The sequence below is a fragment of the Puma concolor genome, chromosome C1 (assembly GCF_028749965.1).
Source record: "Puma concolor isolate L17-30 chromosome C1, mPumCon1.1.hap2, whole genome shotgun sequence".
Taxonomy (NCBI): Eukaryota; Metazoa; Chordata; class Mammalia; order Carnivora; family Felidae; genus Puma; species Puma concolor.
In genome coordinates this window covers 115,245,035-115,261,788 of record NC_141674.1, presented here as the reverse complement: position 1 = coordinate 115,261,788, position 16,754 = coordinate 115,245,035, and the positions used below count along the sequence as shown (strand labels likewise).

Genomic DNA, 16,754 nt, shown 5'->3' with positions numbered 1-16,754 from the left:
GCTAAAGCTGAAGATAAGCATTTCATAAGATATGGAAATTCTACTCCTAAGTACATATTTGAGAAAAAGTAAGAGACTGGTATAAGAGTGCATAGTTCATATTGAGAAAAAACAAACAAGCAAACCTGGAAATAGTCTGTAGGTTCATAAGCAGAACAATTAATGACTACGTTGTGGCTTATTTATAAAATGAAATATAACACAGCAGTTAAAATGAAAGAATTAGCACTACATATATCCAAGCAAAGAAATTGGAAAAATATAATGCCGAGTAAATTGCAAGGTGCAAAATGAAACAGTATGATACCATTTATATATTGATTAAAGGCAACCAAAGTGATACCATATATTGTTTAGGGATGTAAATATGTGTGGTAAATGTATAAAAACACAATGTATGAGAATGAGAATAAAAGTATTTACCTTTAGATATGGTAGGAGATAACTGGGATTAGACAAGAATGCAAAAGCAACTTAAATTATATTTGTACTATTTTATTTCTTCTAAAAACCGTCTGTTAAAGAACATACAAGGCTGGATAATGGTGCCTATTATTTTCTACACTCTCCAGTATGATTAAATTACCTACATAGGTGTTTTTGAAACTGAAATGCTCAAAGGCCACAGATTGCGTGGCAGCACTTGGGACACTCAGTAGGAGAGGCAAGACCGATCAGCTTGACTTTGGGCACCAGCCCCCTCCTTACTCAGACCCCTGCCACCAGGGTAGCTTCTTGGATCACCTCAGCTTTGAAGTGTTGTGACTCACCATCCCCTGGAAATGGCCGTCCTTCCACAGGTAAAGCCTGTGCCGGAGAAGTCTTCCGGTTGCCCAAGAATCTAGTAGCTGGCACAGTTATTTTCAATTAGAAGCTCGGAGACAAGAGCATCATTGTAAGTTACACGTGAAAGGACCCCCAGAATTCTCTCCTCTCTATGAAAATAATGGTGTCACAAATCGAATTGTTATTCAACTCCCTTTTAGTATTCCGAAGATGTGAGCAGAGCTCTAACCAAAAACCACAAAGTTAACCTTAGGATTCATGCAGAAGCAGCCTAGATGCTGCTGCAGGAGGGAGGATGGGGAGGGAAGGGGAGACATCAACTTCCTCTGAAGTGACTCTACCCCTAACTTGATTGTAGGCTTCACACAGGAGAAACCGTTATGGTCCCTCATTTTGTTAAGGTTTGGCAGCTCTCTGACAGCTTCCAATAAAAACAAAATAAATTGATTTATGGTAAAGCAGGAGAGTCCCCAGATGCAAACCAGAAGCCAAAGACAGAACCAGGATTTCTAACAAGCATCCAGGAAGAAAAAGAACTACTCTTTACCTCCTTTGAAATTTAAATCCCTCAGCGGGGGTGGGGTGGGGTGGGGGGATGGGGCGGGGGTGGGAGGCTCAGATCTCCAATCTTCGGAGTCAACCGGGGCCCCCACCCTGACTCTCCCCATTACCACACCTAATTTGTGTCTCCCTCTCTCGGAGACCTAAAGCCCGGAACATCTTACAGTGGTCGCCCCAAGCTCCCTGCCAACAGCATGGAGGGTGTGTGTGTGTGTGTGTTTGTGTGTATGTGGCCGCCCTGAAAGTGCGAGCTGTGGCATCCCGGCGCGGGGGTCGCAGAGCAGGGGGCGCGGACCTGACATTAAGTCGCTACATCAAAAACCCCAACACCGCCCACACCCGTCGGCCTTCCTTAGTAGGAAGCAACCCCGGGGGAAATCCTTCAAAAATTCAAGTCTTCCCTCTCCCCTTAAAAAAGAAAAAGAAAGAAAGAAAAGAAAGAAAGAAAGAAAGAAAGAAAGAAAGAAAGAAAGAAAGAAAGAAAGAAAGAAAGAAAGAAAGAAAGAGAGAGAAAGAAAAGGAAAAAGAAAAAAGAGAAAAAAGGCATGTCATTAGCTCCTTGCCAAGCTTTCCACGGGAAATTCGCTCTGGCCGCTGCGTTCTGTCTTGCAACTCCCTGCAGAATCCCTAGGGCAGCGGCGTTCTAGGAAAACCTGGGGGAAAGGTCAGCGCCTCTGCTCCCCCCGGGCGGGGGCGGGGCGGGAGGGTGCGGAGGGGAGGAGAGGGGAGGGGAGTGCGGTGAGCGCGCGCGGGAGAGGGGCCCGCGGCCCCCGGGGCAGCCGGAGCGCACGGCCGCCGCGCGGGGCCTGAAGGACCCGCCCAGGCCGCTCTCATAGGAGGGCGCGGGGCGGGCCTGGCCGGGGGCGGTGCCGCGCGCCCTGCTCGCCTATAAGGAGCGGCCGGCCCGGGTGCGGATCCCAGCGCCCGCGGCCGAGGTGCAGCGGCCGTGCGCCCGGCTCGCCGCCTGCTGTTGCAGCGGGGCTCGGCTTTGCGCCTTTAAGGAGGGGGAGCGGAGGGCGAGGCGGGCGAGGCGGGCGAGGCGGGCGCGCACAGCGAGCGGCAGGTGCGGGCCCCGCAGCTCCAGCCGCAGCTCCAAGGCAGACCCCGCTGTGCTTTCGGTGGAGCTTCTGGACACGGGATGGAGTGAAGCAGCGAGTGGCTCTCCTTGGGGGGGCGGGAGGGGGCCAGGCGGCGCGCAGGAGAGAGGACGACAGGAGTGAGAGAGAGAGAAAGAGAGAGAGAGAGAAGGCGCAGCGGCAGCCGCGGCCGGCGCCTGCGAATTTGGGATCCGACTGGGAGGGACCGCTTCCTCGGGGGAAATGGATTCTGTACCACGGCTGACCAGCGTTCTCACTTTGCTGCTCTCCGGCTTGTGGCATGTAGGATTCACGGCGACAAATTGTGAGTACCAGGAGCTGGGAGCGGGTAGGTGAGGTGGGGAACGCGAGCGTGGGAGAAAGACACTCAAGTGTCCACGCGTGTTCAGTTGTGCCTGCCCCGAGCAGAGGGGAAGGGGGGCGGGGGTTGCTGATTGGTGTGGTTCCATCCCTCAAACCATCCCAAAAGTTAGCTCCGATGAGCCAGCCCCGCCGGGTTGCCTGCCCTTCTCCCCGAATCGCAAAGTTCCGGGGAGAAGGGAGGGATCGCCTTCCTTTAGCCTCAAGCCAGCTCCGCGTTCTACGCCTGCCTGGTGTCTTAGCAGAGCTTTTCCTGAGAAGGGCCCCGGGTTCAGATCGTAGGCACCGAGGGCTGTGAGCTCCCCGAGATACAGATGCTCCCGGCCACCGCGCTGGCTGATAGCGGTGACAGTCTCCGAATGCGGCTGCCTGGGATTTGCAGTGTGCCCACTGCCTCACGAGACGCGGCTTTCAGCTCTCCCCCAGGCAGAAAGCTTCAGCTGGGGTATCTCGCAACCGAGAGGCACCGGTTTACTGGGATTGGGAGTTTTGGCCTAAGAGTCGTGGCCCAGTGTAGTCAAACCACAAGATCAATGGCTGCCCCTGTTCCAGAAGGAAGAGCTTTTGATGCACACTCCACCCCCAAAATCTTTGTGCCAAAGAACACATAATGAGTATGCACTAAGTGTACCCTCTGTCGTCCAAGCTCTAACCTCAGCAAGTGCAGGGCATTTAATTTAATAGGCAGGAAGGCTGGACACCTGGGGATCCGCCACCTGCACTGTGTATTTAAAGAACCCAGTTCGTCAAAGTTGAATAAATCGCTGGAGCCATCAGAGGTTCAAGCTCAATTGCTCAGCTGCCTCTCTAGGCAGAGAGAGGGAAGTTTTTCCAGCTTGGGAACTCCTAAATGAGAAAGAACGCAATTAAGCCATCTGTGTTGTTTCCAAAGATGGTTTATCAAGGTTCCTTGAGTTTCTGTGCTTGCTCCCCTCTCTGCTAACCCGGCCAGGAACCTCAGAATTGCTTAAGCACGTTGGGACATAACATCGCTGTTAGAGAAAGATGGGAAGACTACTTAGTACTTGTCAATCCCCCTATATCACTCCTCACCCTCTTAGGTCCAAGAGGACCTTGGGTAAGAGGTACTCAACCCAGTGTTGCATCTCAAGGGAGGACATTTAGACAAATGTTGTTTACTGGAAATGATCCAAAGCAGAACCAGAGTCTCTATCTGTGATTGGAAGTTTTGGAGACTCAGAATCCATACTTATAAGGTATATGCCTTATAAAGACACTATGAAAGTTTGTATTCTAAAGGAGGGCTAAAGAGGTCAGTCTCTCTAAAGGGAGGAAGGAGCCAGAGGGACTTAGTTTAGAAATCATTTCAGAGAATAGAAAGAAAATGGTTAGAATCTGATGTTTCTCTTTTCCCCCTCCTCCCTCTTTCCCCCCTCCTCCCCCTCTTCCTCCTCTTCCTTCTCCTTTTTCTTCTTTTAAGTGAAATTGTTCCCATGGTGCTTTAGAAAAACATCTAAGTGGTTTAGTTAGAGGAAGTTAGGCATGATGCTGAGTTAGCCTGTCTACCTCCTAAAACACTAGAGGTCAGTATTGTCCTAATGATGCAAAGGTGTAGCCGTGAAATGGCTCTTTTTCCTTTAGCACATTTACTTCTCTGGAAATAGTGAATATTTTGAAGATCCACAAAGGTGGGGTGAGGAATAAGGGCGAAAGAGGTAGAACATACTCTGTAGGAATGTGGTTTGGGCTTCCTTATATAGCACCTTTTCTTAAGAGCAAAGGAAAAAAAAAATAAGTTGCAGAATGCCATTTTCTGTAAATTAATTGAATTATGGTTAATATGTTGTAATAATGCTCATGAAACCTACATGGCGTGGATTTAAGGCTTGTGCTTACTGATGCAGCAATAAAGCTAATTCTTAACATTGAAAATGGAACTTTGTGATAATGAGCTTTAGTATTTCATCAGGTGACAGTTTGATTTCCCTATTTCCAATCAACATTTCAATTGAGGGCACACTGCTTGCTAAATATTTGGGGGTCGGTGTTCTCAAAGAATGATACATGTTTTTTATCATGCCGAACAAAATGTGTTAATTCAATAGAATGGCAGCAGAAAATTGCCTCTCAAATCAGTGTATCTTGGTGGTCTTCAGAACCTGTGTTGCAGAACCTCTAAGGAAAAAAAAAACACTAACATTCCACAATTCTCCCAGACTTCAATTGTGCACACACTTTATCCATTAAATACAGGGCTTTGATTTACTATTTATCTACAATCCATTAGCAATTATATGCATATACTGAGGAAGATAAATCTCCTTTCTAATAGTCAATATGTGTAAGTATATAGGTTATTTGGAGAGTTTTTTTCAAGGTTTTTTTATATTTTGAAGTAATATTTTCCCTCATTCATGACAGTAGCCCCCAAAATGGGGTATTTACCCAAGATGCTAAATGGTACCTAAGAATGCCTGTGAACTTTGTTCAAATAAAAACAACTTTTAATTGTTTACATTATTCTAATAATAATGTGTTGATATTACTAGTGTGTGTAGAATGAGTGTGTGTGTGTGTGCGTGTGTGTGCATGTTTAATTTTCTCATAATCTGACCAAAACTTGGGTGTTCATCTGTAAGAGAGAAATGAATGCTTACCCAATTATAGATTTTATAAGTTTCTAATTACACAAAATTAAAATAAAGTCAGGTTAGAAGGCCAGCTACAGAATAGATATTAGGAATCTGTGCGGAGAACATAATTACCAACCAGTAATAAAAACTCTGGAAATTCCCCCATTCCAGATTTTCAGGATATTAAGTAGCTACAACATCTCCTTTGGGTTTACCCTGAGGGAGTTAGTTAATTTCGAATGTAGCTATGATAGACCAGCGTTAAATGAAAAACCATTTTACATATAATATCAACTCCTTTGACACAAGAAGAAATGATGTGACTTGCTGGTGTTCGAGTGAAAGTAGGGGTTTGAAATGCTGACGGGTTCTAGCCCTGGTTATGCTAACAGGTCAGACGCCTGTCCGGTTATGCAACTTTCCCTGTACTCAGAGGCTTGGGTATAAAACAGCTATTGAGATGTGTTTCTTCTCCCAAACAGAACAGCAGCTCAATATTTTACTGAGAAGATTCTTCAAATATTAGGTATGTTGAAAGACTATTATAATAGAACTTGCACTCAGAAGATACAAGCAATGCATGGGATACTCACAGGGTCACTTTTTGTTCTATTTTTAACAATCGTCAGATGTTATGTGATTATGACAGCCTTAATTTTGACCCAGTAAGTCACTTTGAATGATCCTCAAGCATCTTACCTGCTGGTGCTACATACCAGGTTCAAGGAGATAACAGCCTTGAGAAAGAAATAAACAACTCTTTATTCTCTGATGATGCCATTCATCACAGATGGAACTTCATCTAAAGTATCCTAGGACGTCACTCCTATTCATAAACATCTTCAAGTAAAGAGATGCGATATACTTTGAGTGATCTGAAGCTTCTGAGCAAACCCAGTTGATAGGTAAAATTATAAATAAACAACGATCAGGCTGACTTTTTCCAGCAGGAGAGTGTTTGAGGTGTACTTTTGTGGCATTTACAGTCAGCAGAAGTAAAGGAAGCACTACAAGGGTGATTTGGAAGAATCCTAAAGATTTTTCCAAGGTTGAACAGGCTAGGCTGATCTTTGACAATTCATGTGAACTCTCTTTCCCTTCAACCCTTAGAGCCCCCATCTCCAAACCAGATTCATATTTTCATCATTGGAAAATATACCTGAAAAACTAGAAGAGGAATGTTCACACCAGGGTATTATGAGAAAATTGGTTTCCATTCGAATAACCTCCCCCCAGCCCCTATTCTCATTCAAATGAATAACTCTCCTCTAAACTGACGTTTTCTTTCTTTTTCATTCCAGCTCTTCCCAATTGCCTTTTCTTTCTTTAGTAGGACCCCGTTTTCCTTTTCTACATCATTTTACTTTTTAGTGCCCCTTTGTTACAAAACAAAGCAATGTGATATCGTTTGAAATGTTCCTAAAAGCTTTCACTGGTGATCCAAAGCCCTGTAGCTTCTTTGCCAGAACTCTGCTGAAATATGGCTAGAATATAGGATGCTAATTATCCCTGCCAGTTAGGAAGATGGGGAGAAGGTCCAGTTACCACAAAGATCATAATAGAGTCATCGTTCACTCAATGAGACTTTGTCCTGAAGATTCTGTGTACTCACTTTGAGCCAGTAATAGCATTTTTAATACATTAGGGAAGCTGTCTTCATTCATCAGATCTCTGACACCTTCCGGCAGGTGTCCTTGTAGAGGTTATTGACTTATCCTAATGATCTTGGTGTATTAACTGAAGGAGTTGTATCGAATGATTATTAAGGTCCTATCTAGTCCTAATGTATTTTTGTCTTTAACTCCTGATGTTGCCTACTGGTCATTCCATTTGGATGCTTCTGTGATGGCCATGCTGAAAATTGTTAAGCAATTATATTTAGAATAACAACATAATAGGTTTTAATTCCTACTAACTACGGTGCACTTCGTATCTCTCACTTCATATGCTGTGTCCACATAATTTGGCAAGGTAGCACAGCTAGGTAGACTTTATTAAATCCAGTTTACAGATGAGTGAATATAAGGTTAATAGAAGTTAATAATTTTCCCAGGATCATAAAACTAAGCAATGAAAAAAAAAATCAGAATTTGGACCTGTGTCTATCTCCAAAGATCAGACTCTGCAAGCTGTGAAATTAAGTCCCGTGCATTCAGTTGGGGGCTGTATGTGAGTTGGCAAGTTGCCTTGGGATCCCTATGGTTAGGATAGTCTCCATAGCTCTATCCATAGTAAAGGGCAGGGAGGGAGCAGTTTCCACCACAGCCAACTCCTGAGTTATACACTACAAAAAAAAGAAAAGAAAGAAAGAAAGAAAATTGGAATCTAGATTTGATGCTGGATCCCAAACATCACAATGGTCAAATATAAGAGGGCTTATATCTGGATAAGCACCAGATGCTTTAGTTTTCTTTTAAGTTTCAATAAAAAACTGGATGGAGGAACAGCATAGCCTTGATGAAGACTTGTAAGCGCACACACACACACACACACACACACACACACACACACACGCTTTCCCTCTACTGGGTCAAGTGCCCCTATGTATGACTTCTCATATTTCCACAACACTTCTGTTAATCCTTGTCTCTCCACATAGGTGCACGGTTCCCCAATTATCGTATTCCATTTGAATGTCTATATTCAGTACCTAAAACATTGGCTGAAGGAATGGATGAGAGAATCAGTGAATGGTTTCCAACTAAGAATTTGAACAAAAATTCTTCTATGGTCCTGTTGCTAGAGTCTTTTAAAATGTATTTGGCTTGTTTTTTTTTTTTTTTTTTTTTTTAACTGGCAAGTATTACTTATTATTGTTTTGGAAATGGTAAGAAGACCTGACCTCCATACCGAGTTTGAGCTAATTTTATTAACTTGCTTTTGCAATTTTAATGAACATTTCCTATATAAGCTGGAAACATACAAATATATAGCCATAAAAATCTTTCTTCATAGCCCAGGGTTCAGTATAAAAAGGAAAAGTTTGAATGCTATTTAACAGGATTTTAGTAGTAAGTTACTGGAAGGATTTTATTTTATTGCATACTGACCACATGACCCCCAAAACATTGTCCTGAGCCTCCAATGTCACCCCTCTAAGCTGTGCTTGGAAGAAGCTTGAAGTGTTAATCGTTCATATATGTCACTCATTTGAAAAACTTATTGAAGAAATGTGTCCCAACTGAAGGCTCTCTTTCCTAAACTCAGGTTTTTCTAGAAACCAGAGAAAGTAAGATGAATAAGAAAATATAGTCTATGATCGCAAGGAACTTTGCACACAGGCAGCCAGAAAAATAAATCTTTAATCACGTCAAAGTGATAAGTGCTAGAACAAAGATAAGCACAACGTGTAATGTGAGAGACGAAATGAGCATCTCAAACTGACTGGGGCATCAAGGCAGGCTCTTGGAGGAAAGAGACTTAGAAGTTAAGACTTCAACAGAGTCAGATTTCACTCACTGGAGAAATGGGGTGGGGGGTTGGGGAGGTTATCACAAGCTGTTTGTATGAAGGCTTAAGAGTAAGGTTTATTTTTGGTGACTAATCGTGGGAGCAGGCTCTAGGCAAACGGACAGAAAAATTGAGAAATCGGTAAGCAGGGAGGGGAGCTCATCTTTGCCATTGAAGCTGTGAAGCTTCATTGAAGGATTTTGTATATGTAATTCAATAATACAGAATCAGGTTTTTTTTTTTTTTTTTTTTTTTATCACTGTATGAAGCGTAGACTGGACTGGGCCAACACTAGCGGCAAGAAAACTAGGTAAGAGATGATCACGGTAACTCAGGTGATAATAAATATGAGCCCAAAGAAGGAATTTTCAGAATCTGCAGAGGTCACAGAGAACCAGAAAGCAAGCAATGGCCAAGCCCATTGAAAACATAGGGATATATGAATTAGTAAACTCGCAGAAGGCACAGATTTGTGGTTAAAATGTATTCTATAACTGCTTCCATTGTTTTTGACAAATGAGAGCTATAGATGCTAGAAAAGGTGCTCTGTTCTCTGAAATGAAGTTCTTCTCTGGGAATACCAAACGACCATATTCTCAGAGCAGTATATTTCATATTTGCATGACACTCTATAGCACATGCTGTCTGTATCCATCATTCTGATGCATCTTGTAGTCTGTAAATTACGCTGGATTTTGCCAGCAGAGTGAGAACTAGTCATTAAGGAATGTGTAATTAAACCTCAGTGTTTCTGTTCTTGATCCCCTTCTGGTAGGGGAGGGGATAAACCAGAGATCATGGCTATGATCAGTGGCCGCTCTTTGGAAAGAGAAACAAGGGGAACTTGGGTGTGCCACCTTGATTTGCTATCATTGGTAATTGATTTGCTGGCATAAATTCCATGTCTCTACATTTCTAATTGCTTTTGTGCATATTCTTGGGGGTTGATTAATGCCATCTGTTCACTGGATCAGCTGAATTGATTGAGTTTTAAAGGATGACAACAGTAATGTTGAAGAGAGGAAAAAAAACGAAAGGGAAATGCCAAAACACTCATGATGTATATTATTTTTAACTATCCACCTTTGGAAGCAGAAATATCCCTTTGAAGATGGTCCAAGGCAAATAGCAGTCTAAAGGAATTTGCCTAACAGACAGATGCTGGTAGGTGTTTGTCTAGGCCACTGTTTGCTGAATATACATGTTCGCTTCTCTCCCCCTCCACCCCCTTGCCCCTTCCCTCTCTCCCTCCCTCTCACTTTTCCTTCCTCTGTTTCCCACTCCTCTCTGTCATGTGGCCATGCATTTTTGATATTACGATTGGCTCTTCCCTGAGCTCATGATTGTGTTAAGATGTGAGAAGGGGGGGAGAAAAAAAAGTCTGTTATATTCTAGCATTTCCTTGTTATAAACTACGTGGGCACAGTCACCAAATGTGAAGCCTCCCATTAAGGCCTATTCTAAGGTCAGGCCTGACAGGGATCTGCCTCCCACAGGGCATTTGGGAAAGCCCACTTGATTCCAACACCCCCTACCCATCTGTCCCCAGACAGTTCTTCCGCCAACTCCATCAGTGCCCTGAATCTGTAAATACAGGAGAAAGCCTTTCAATGCATGGAAATAATCCTTAAGACACAAAGCCCCGCTTGAGAGAAAATATAGGGATGTATATCTATGCTGATCTATACTTCATGGGGAAGAACAGACTTTTTCCTGAAGAAAAGTTAATAGAAGAGATGGTGCTGGATATCTGAAGAAGAGAATGTTCTGAGTGGGGGAGGGGCAAGGAATGAGAATGTTCAAGGTGTCTAAGAGAAGTGTTACCAACTTCCTGGTTTTGCCCAGGACCTGTCATATTCCAAGCAGGTAGGCAATGGGGCAGCAGTGAGGGAGATTGGGAGGGGTGTATGTCATAGAGTTCTGGGTTGATTTAATTCTCACTCAGCGAACATTTCCTATGGATACTAACATGGACCTTGTAGAGTTAGTACGAGGATAACGTGAATTACTCTATACAAAATGCACATGATGTGGGAATTAATAGTTAAGCCTGTTATTATAATTATGAATGAACCTCAACATGGATTCTCTCAGGATCAGTTATAATACAAATCAGGGCGAAGATATTTCCATTCTCAGGCAAAGGCTGAAGGGGCTTACTCTCCCTTCATCTGGGTGAGCAGACAGCTGAGGGATTGGTAAGGCAAATAAAAACTTGTTCTTATGTTAACTCCAATGTCAAGGGGACTGTGGGGAGAATCGGTCTCCACCTGACAGAAACATGACTGTTGGGATTCCTCACGTGTTTCCCGAGCTCCTTCAGGGTATGACCACAGCTTCAGGGCCATGGCCAGTGAACCTGCTCGCTGAAAAGCTCACAAAGAGAGCCTCATGGGAGAGTGGAACAGGGAGATCCATCTAGAAAAAATGAGCACATCCCTTCCAGAAAAGTGAGCAGACCTTTACAGATAATATCAGCATTATGGGGGGAAGTGACCTTGATCAGACCTTGAGAAAAACTGGTAAACCCGGGCAGGAGTCATGTGAAGTATCCCCAGTGTCCAAAGCCCTCTCTTTATAGGAGGGTCGGGCAGGAGGTCAGGAGAAGCTTCCTCCCGTGCGCTGCTGAATCCTGTATGGGGTAGATAATAGTAGATATGCTCTTGTTAATATTAAGTTATAAAGTCAGGTGCTGGTACAATGATTGGTGAATCATAAATGCTTCTTCCATTTTCAAATGAATTATTCATTCATTCATTCACTCATTTAAAAAATATTTATGAAACATCTGCTGTGCATTCATTTCTGTGTGCATTCCTAAAGCCTTTGGTTCACTGACTGTCTGTGGATGGGGGGTTAGGATTGCTGTCCATGTAGTGCCAGAAACAACAACAAAACGAAACATAACAGTAGAACATAACAGTGTTTCTTCAAAATAAGACTGTGGCACCTTGGCCTCCACTCTGTTCTTGATCAGTTTGTTAAACAGCCTTTCCCGTTCTAGATCGCGTCTCTCTGCTTTCTTGTCTTCGGTGTTCCTTCCCCTTGGCCCCAATTCACCTGCTTCTTAATGCTCCTTCCTTTTTGTCTCCCCTTGTCCCATCCCTCCCTTCCTTACATTCTTCTACTCTTCTCTTCTTCCTTTCTCTGCTCCATCTCTATTGCTACCTTTTTTCATCCTGCCTTGTCTCAATCAACATTTAATAAATGGCTCGTTTTTGTGTTTTGTGGCCAATGCTAACACTTTTCAAACTTTTCCACTGAAGTGCCACTCACCAGAAAAGAAAGAAAGAATGAAAGAAAGAGAGAGAAAGAAAGAAAGAAAGAAAGAAAGAAAGAAAGAAAGAGTGCCTGAAAACCCAGGGGATCCTTGATTCTGCCCCAAGTAGCCACTGAAGCATGTAATTTCTTGAATTTTTGTCTTAAGCTCTCAGACACATTTGCATTCTGTTCTGCATTATAGCCATGTTTATACTATGATGAAAAAAATATTTTCCCAAGATCGCCAATTAAAAATGGATGAGCAAAGTTGATTCACTTAACCCGTGGCAGAGGGCCACATATGCCCAGAGGCACAGGCCTGAGCTTTCTGGCTCTTTCTTTCTCCCTACGTGTGCCTTCCAGGGCTCCTGTGTGACGAACAACTTCTCTGTGTCTCCTGTCATTTGGAGCAAAAGCAACTTCATGTGCCATCAACTGCGACTGGTCTGTGAAATACACATTATGCTTAATCAATAATGGGAGGTGAGAAGGGCTTATCCATTCACAGGAGGAAAAGAAAGCCACAAGCCTGCTAAGTGAACGGAAATGGAGCTGTTTGGAGGGGCTGTGGGCAAGAAGTCTGTTGAGTCTCTTCCAGGTCTGCCCTGCACCCCTGCTGCAGTAACCTGGAGATGTGCAAGCACATGCGTGAGGTTTTACCCTTGAGTGAATGAGCTCCGCCAGGTTACAGGATTGGGGTCAGCAGGGCAGATTCTTTCTGATTGGAGACAGGCTGAGCTCACCAGGATATGAAAAGAGAGATTAATGCCTCTCATTCTACAACAATCAGGAACCTTTTGACACAATCAAAAGAAATGAAACCAGCAGATTGGAATGTTGGAACACTGGAGATTAGAGATAAAGTTAAGTCACATGTTCCGGAACACGTGTTCGGAAACCTCATCCAGTGCCCGGGGTGGTACCTGATGAGGTCTCCTTCTTTTTTATTTATTTATTTATTTATTTATTTATTTATTTATTTATTTATTTATTATTTTTAAAATTTTCTTTTTTTGAACGTTTTATTTATTTTTGGGACAGAGAGAGACAGAGCATGAATGGGGGAGGGGCAGAGAGAGAGGGAGACACAGAATCGGAAACAGGCTCCAGGCTCTGAGCCATCAGCCCAGAGCCTGACGCGGGGCTCAAACTCACGGACCGCGAGATCGTGACCTGGCTGAAGTCGGACGCTTAACCGACTGCGCCACCCAGGCGCCCCTGATGAGGTCTCCTTCTGTTTCTCCCCACAGTCCTATGGGACAGTCATTGTCTGCTCAATCGTAGGGTGAGGACGTGCTGGCTCGGATGGTCAGATTATTTACCCAAGATCCAATAGCTAGGAGGTGGTCACACTGGGATTATAGTGCACATTTCCCCAACTGCAAAGTCTGTACTTGTTTTCACTCTACTTGCTGTTTTCTCGAACCCAATGCCAAGGCTGAGCCATTCTTGAACTCTAGTTGATGTTCAGCCTTGCAGAGCCAGCCTTCTCTCTGACCCAGGGTGAGAAAACCCTTGTCAGGCTAGACCTACAGACTCCTCCCAGTGTCCAGGTTTACCTTTTCCTAACCTTACAGGCAATCCTTTCCCTACACCTAAAAGTCCTCGTGGCAAACACCTCCTTTGCCTCTAACCGTTTGTAAAAGTTGATTGCGTTACTCATTAAAGCTTATGCTATCAACTGTCCACGGCCAGGCTCCGTGCTGTCACTACCAGCCCCATGGATTCCATGATCAGTGCCCACTGTTAGTGTCTGTTCAGTTTCAGCCTCCTTTGAGAACTTCCTCAGTCAGTGCAGTATTTCTTTTTCATCTACATCATACTGCACTGCTCCTGGGATTTGTTAGATGGACGTTCTGGGGGTTTTATTATTGTTGGTTTGTTTCTGTTGTTTAAGTTCGTGCTAATAAGAAAAACTGTATTTGTGATACTCAGGTCACAGGTTCAAATAAGGCAAAAATTGGATGGCCTTCAGATCTGTTCTGCTTCTTTGGGCTCTAGTATTCATCCCACACACAGCCCAGAAGGTCCTTTCATCCAGTGGGTGTAGCTGGGATGCTGCGTTTAATAAGTACATACCCAGTACCATCATTCTTCGCACAGACTGGGTGCAGTGATGAACCCCTGCCCTGTTGTCCTTGTAGTGTCTCCTTGATGGAGGAGGTCCATGTGTGGACCTCCTTTTATCACAGCCTGCTGGAAAGCCAGGCCAGGCAATTTTCTGCTTTATTTTCCAACTGTCTGGTGCTTCTCCCTTCCATCTGGGCTGTTGCTTGGCTCTGTTGTGAGGTCTGTCTTTGTGTGTCTCCTTTGTCCTCTTTTTCAGCTATTTTCTTGTCTCAGTGGACCTTCTTGCTTGGGTTTAGAGAGGCTAAGTGACTCGTTTGATGGCCAGCACTCTCACGGTCTTGCCTCTTCTCCTCTATCAGTGACTGCTTCAGGAAAGGACACTGAGGCTTACATAGACGCTGTGTTCTAGCTCTCGGAAAGAATCAGTGTTTCAAAGAATAAGACCTTAAATATTTAAAAAAAAATTTTTTTCATTTATTTATTTTTGAGAGATAGAGTGAGACAAATTGAGAGTAGAGGTGGGGAAGACAGAGAGGGAGACACAGAATCCGAAGCAGGCTCCAGGCTCCGAGCTGTCAGCGCAGAGCCTGACGCGGGGCTCGAACCCACAAACCGTGAGATCATGACCTGAGCCGAAGTCGGACACTTAACCGACTGAGCCACCCAGGCGCCCCAGGCCTTAAATATTAAAATGTATTTCAAGAGCAGAAACTTTTGGCTTCCAAAATGAAATCTTACATCAAATTTCTGTATGTGAAAGAAATTGCAACAATTGTTGTTTGGGGGAAATAGGGAGAGGACATATAGAATTCCACAGCTCAGTCTACTCTTCTCTTGCTGTTTCTTTGTAGAAGTACCCTGTGAAAACTTAGCCTTAATTGCAGGAATCTCTGAGTTTACAATCTTATGAAAAAGTGATTAGGCATAGGAGAGTGTTGAGGAAGGAGGAGAATGGCAGCCTCCATGGTGGCCAACATTTGCTGGTGTGCCAGCAGCAAGGCCACCCTAGGTGCCTAGCATCTATGTCTGCTTGGAACAGTTGATGATTGCTATTAAGGTTATTAATTTTTTTCAGTTTGTTTTTTAAAATGTTAATTTTATTTATTTTTGAGAGAGAGAGAGAGAGAGAGGGAGAGAAGGAAAGGGGCAGAGAGAGGGAGACACAGAATCCGATTCAGGCTCCAGGCTCTGAGCTGTCAGCACAGAGCCCAACGCGGGGCTCAAACCCACGAACCGTTGAGATCACGACCTGAGCCTAAGTCGGACGCTTGACTGACTGAGCCACCCAGGCACCCCAAAGTTATTGACTGTTTTAAATAGTATCTCTGCCCAGGTGCCTATTGTTAATACTCTTTGAAAATCTATTTTTGTCCCGATGCAATTTTATATAAGTCTTAGGACAAGAAAAGCTTATTGGCATTTACAGAATGTAAAAGATAGTGGCTTATCCAGGATGTGTCCTTTTGTTTTGATCTCCTTAGTTAATATAGTTCTTCTTATTTTAGAGAAATATTATCTTGTAAAGGCCCTTGAATTATCTACCTCCATCCCAGGTATTCCCTTTGGACCATCTCAAAAGAAGGGATTTCATGTTAGCGTATGGTGACTAGCAAAATAACTACTTGATAGATTGAATTAAAGCATAGACAGCTTCCGTGAAACCCAAGTGCAGACAGCACCTGGATGAGGGACAGTATAGAAGCGAACCCCTGAATGTGGCAGTCAGTTCACCCATAATTGGGCAGACTGTGAATCGTAACCATAGGCTTGTGTTTGCTTATAGTGCCGTGGATTAGGAAATCACACTGACTCTAGACGTATGCTGTACTTGCTTAGGAAAATAAACCCCCTAGCAAACTCCAAATGTTCTTGCTCTGCATCCTTAATAGAAGTTAATATAATAAATAATTTAAGATAATATATATGCATCCATATATATATGTATATGTATAATATATTTCAGTTATTACTCATTTTCTTTCGTGGTTAATGTACCAGGTAGAGTTTTACATGTGTATATACTCTATGCAACTGCTTATTCTGGAAAATGTCAAAATTTATTATCCCCCAAGGTCAATATTGACTTGGGTGTCGCCTTTGTGAATATTTACCTCTGCAGATAATGAATTGAAAGGGGCATTTGGATGGAAATTAATATCTATTTATTTTCTGAAATCGAATATGTTTTGCCAGAAAGGTGGATAGATGCTGGGCAGAGGGGTGCAGACACCTCCCACTGTGGCTGCTCTGGTTCAGGGCGGTATTCAGTAAGCATCCTTTGCATTCTGATTTGATGTGGTTATTTTTTTTTTTATGGTTCTTTCACATGGTTCTTTTACCTAATAGACAGAATGCAGATCTTCAAATATATTCAGCTTGACATTTCAGTAACATAATCGGGAGATAATGATACGTGAGCATATGGATAAGTATACATGGGATTAATGAGCACCTTGGCCTTGGAATTTATGTAGGCCAAGATGCTGTTACCTGAGAAACTCAAAGCTCCTTCAACAATGATCTAATTAGATGAAGAATACAGGAAGAGACATAAAATTGCAAAATGGCTCCTTTG

The 16,754-nt window shown here is 43.4% G+C and overlaps 1 protein-coding gene across 2 annotated transcripts in view; it reads left to right on the top strand.

The window, feature by feature from the left end:
• The first annotated feature begins 2,259 nt into the window (after nt 1-2,259).
• Nucleotides 2,260-16,754, top strand: part of CNTNAP5 (contactin associated protein family member 5) — an 811,538-nt gene continuing 797,043 nt past the window's right edge. For both annotated transcript variants that reach the window (XM_086718348.1, XM_086718347.1), the window contains exon 1: nt 2,260-2,748. In XM_086718348.1, coding sequence (XP_086574474.1) covers nt 2,667-2,748 — 82 coding nt within the window. In that variant the 5' untranslated portion in view covers nt 2,260-2,666. The remainder of the gene's footprint in view (nt 2,749-16,754) is intronic.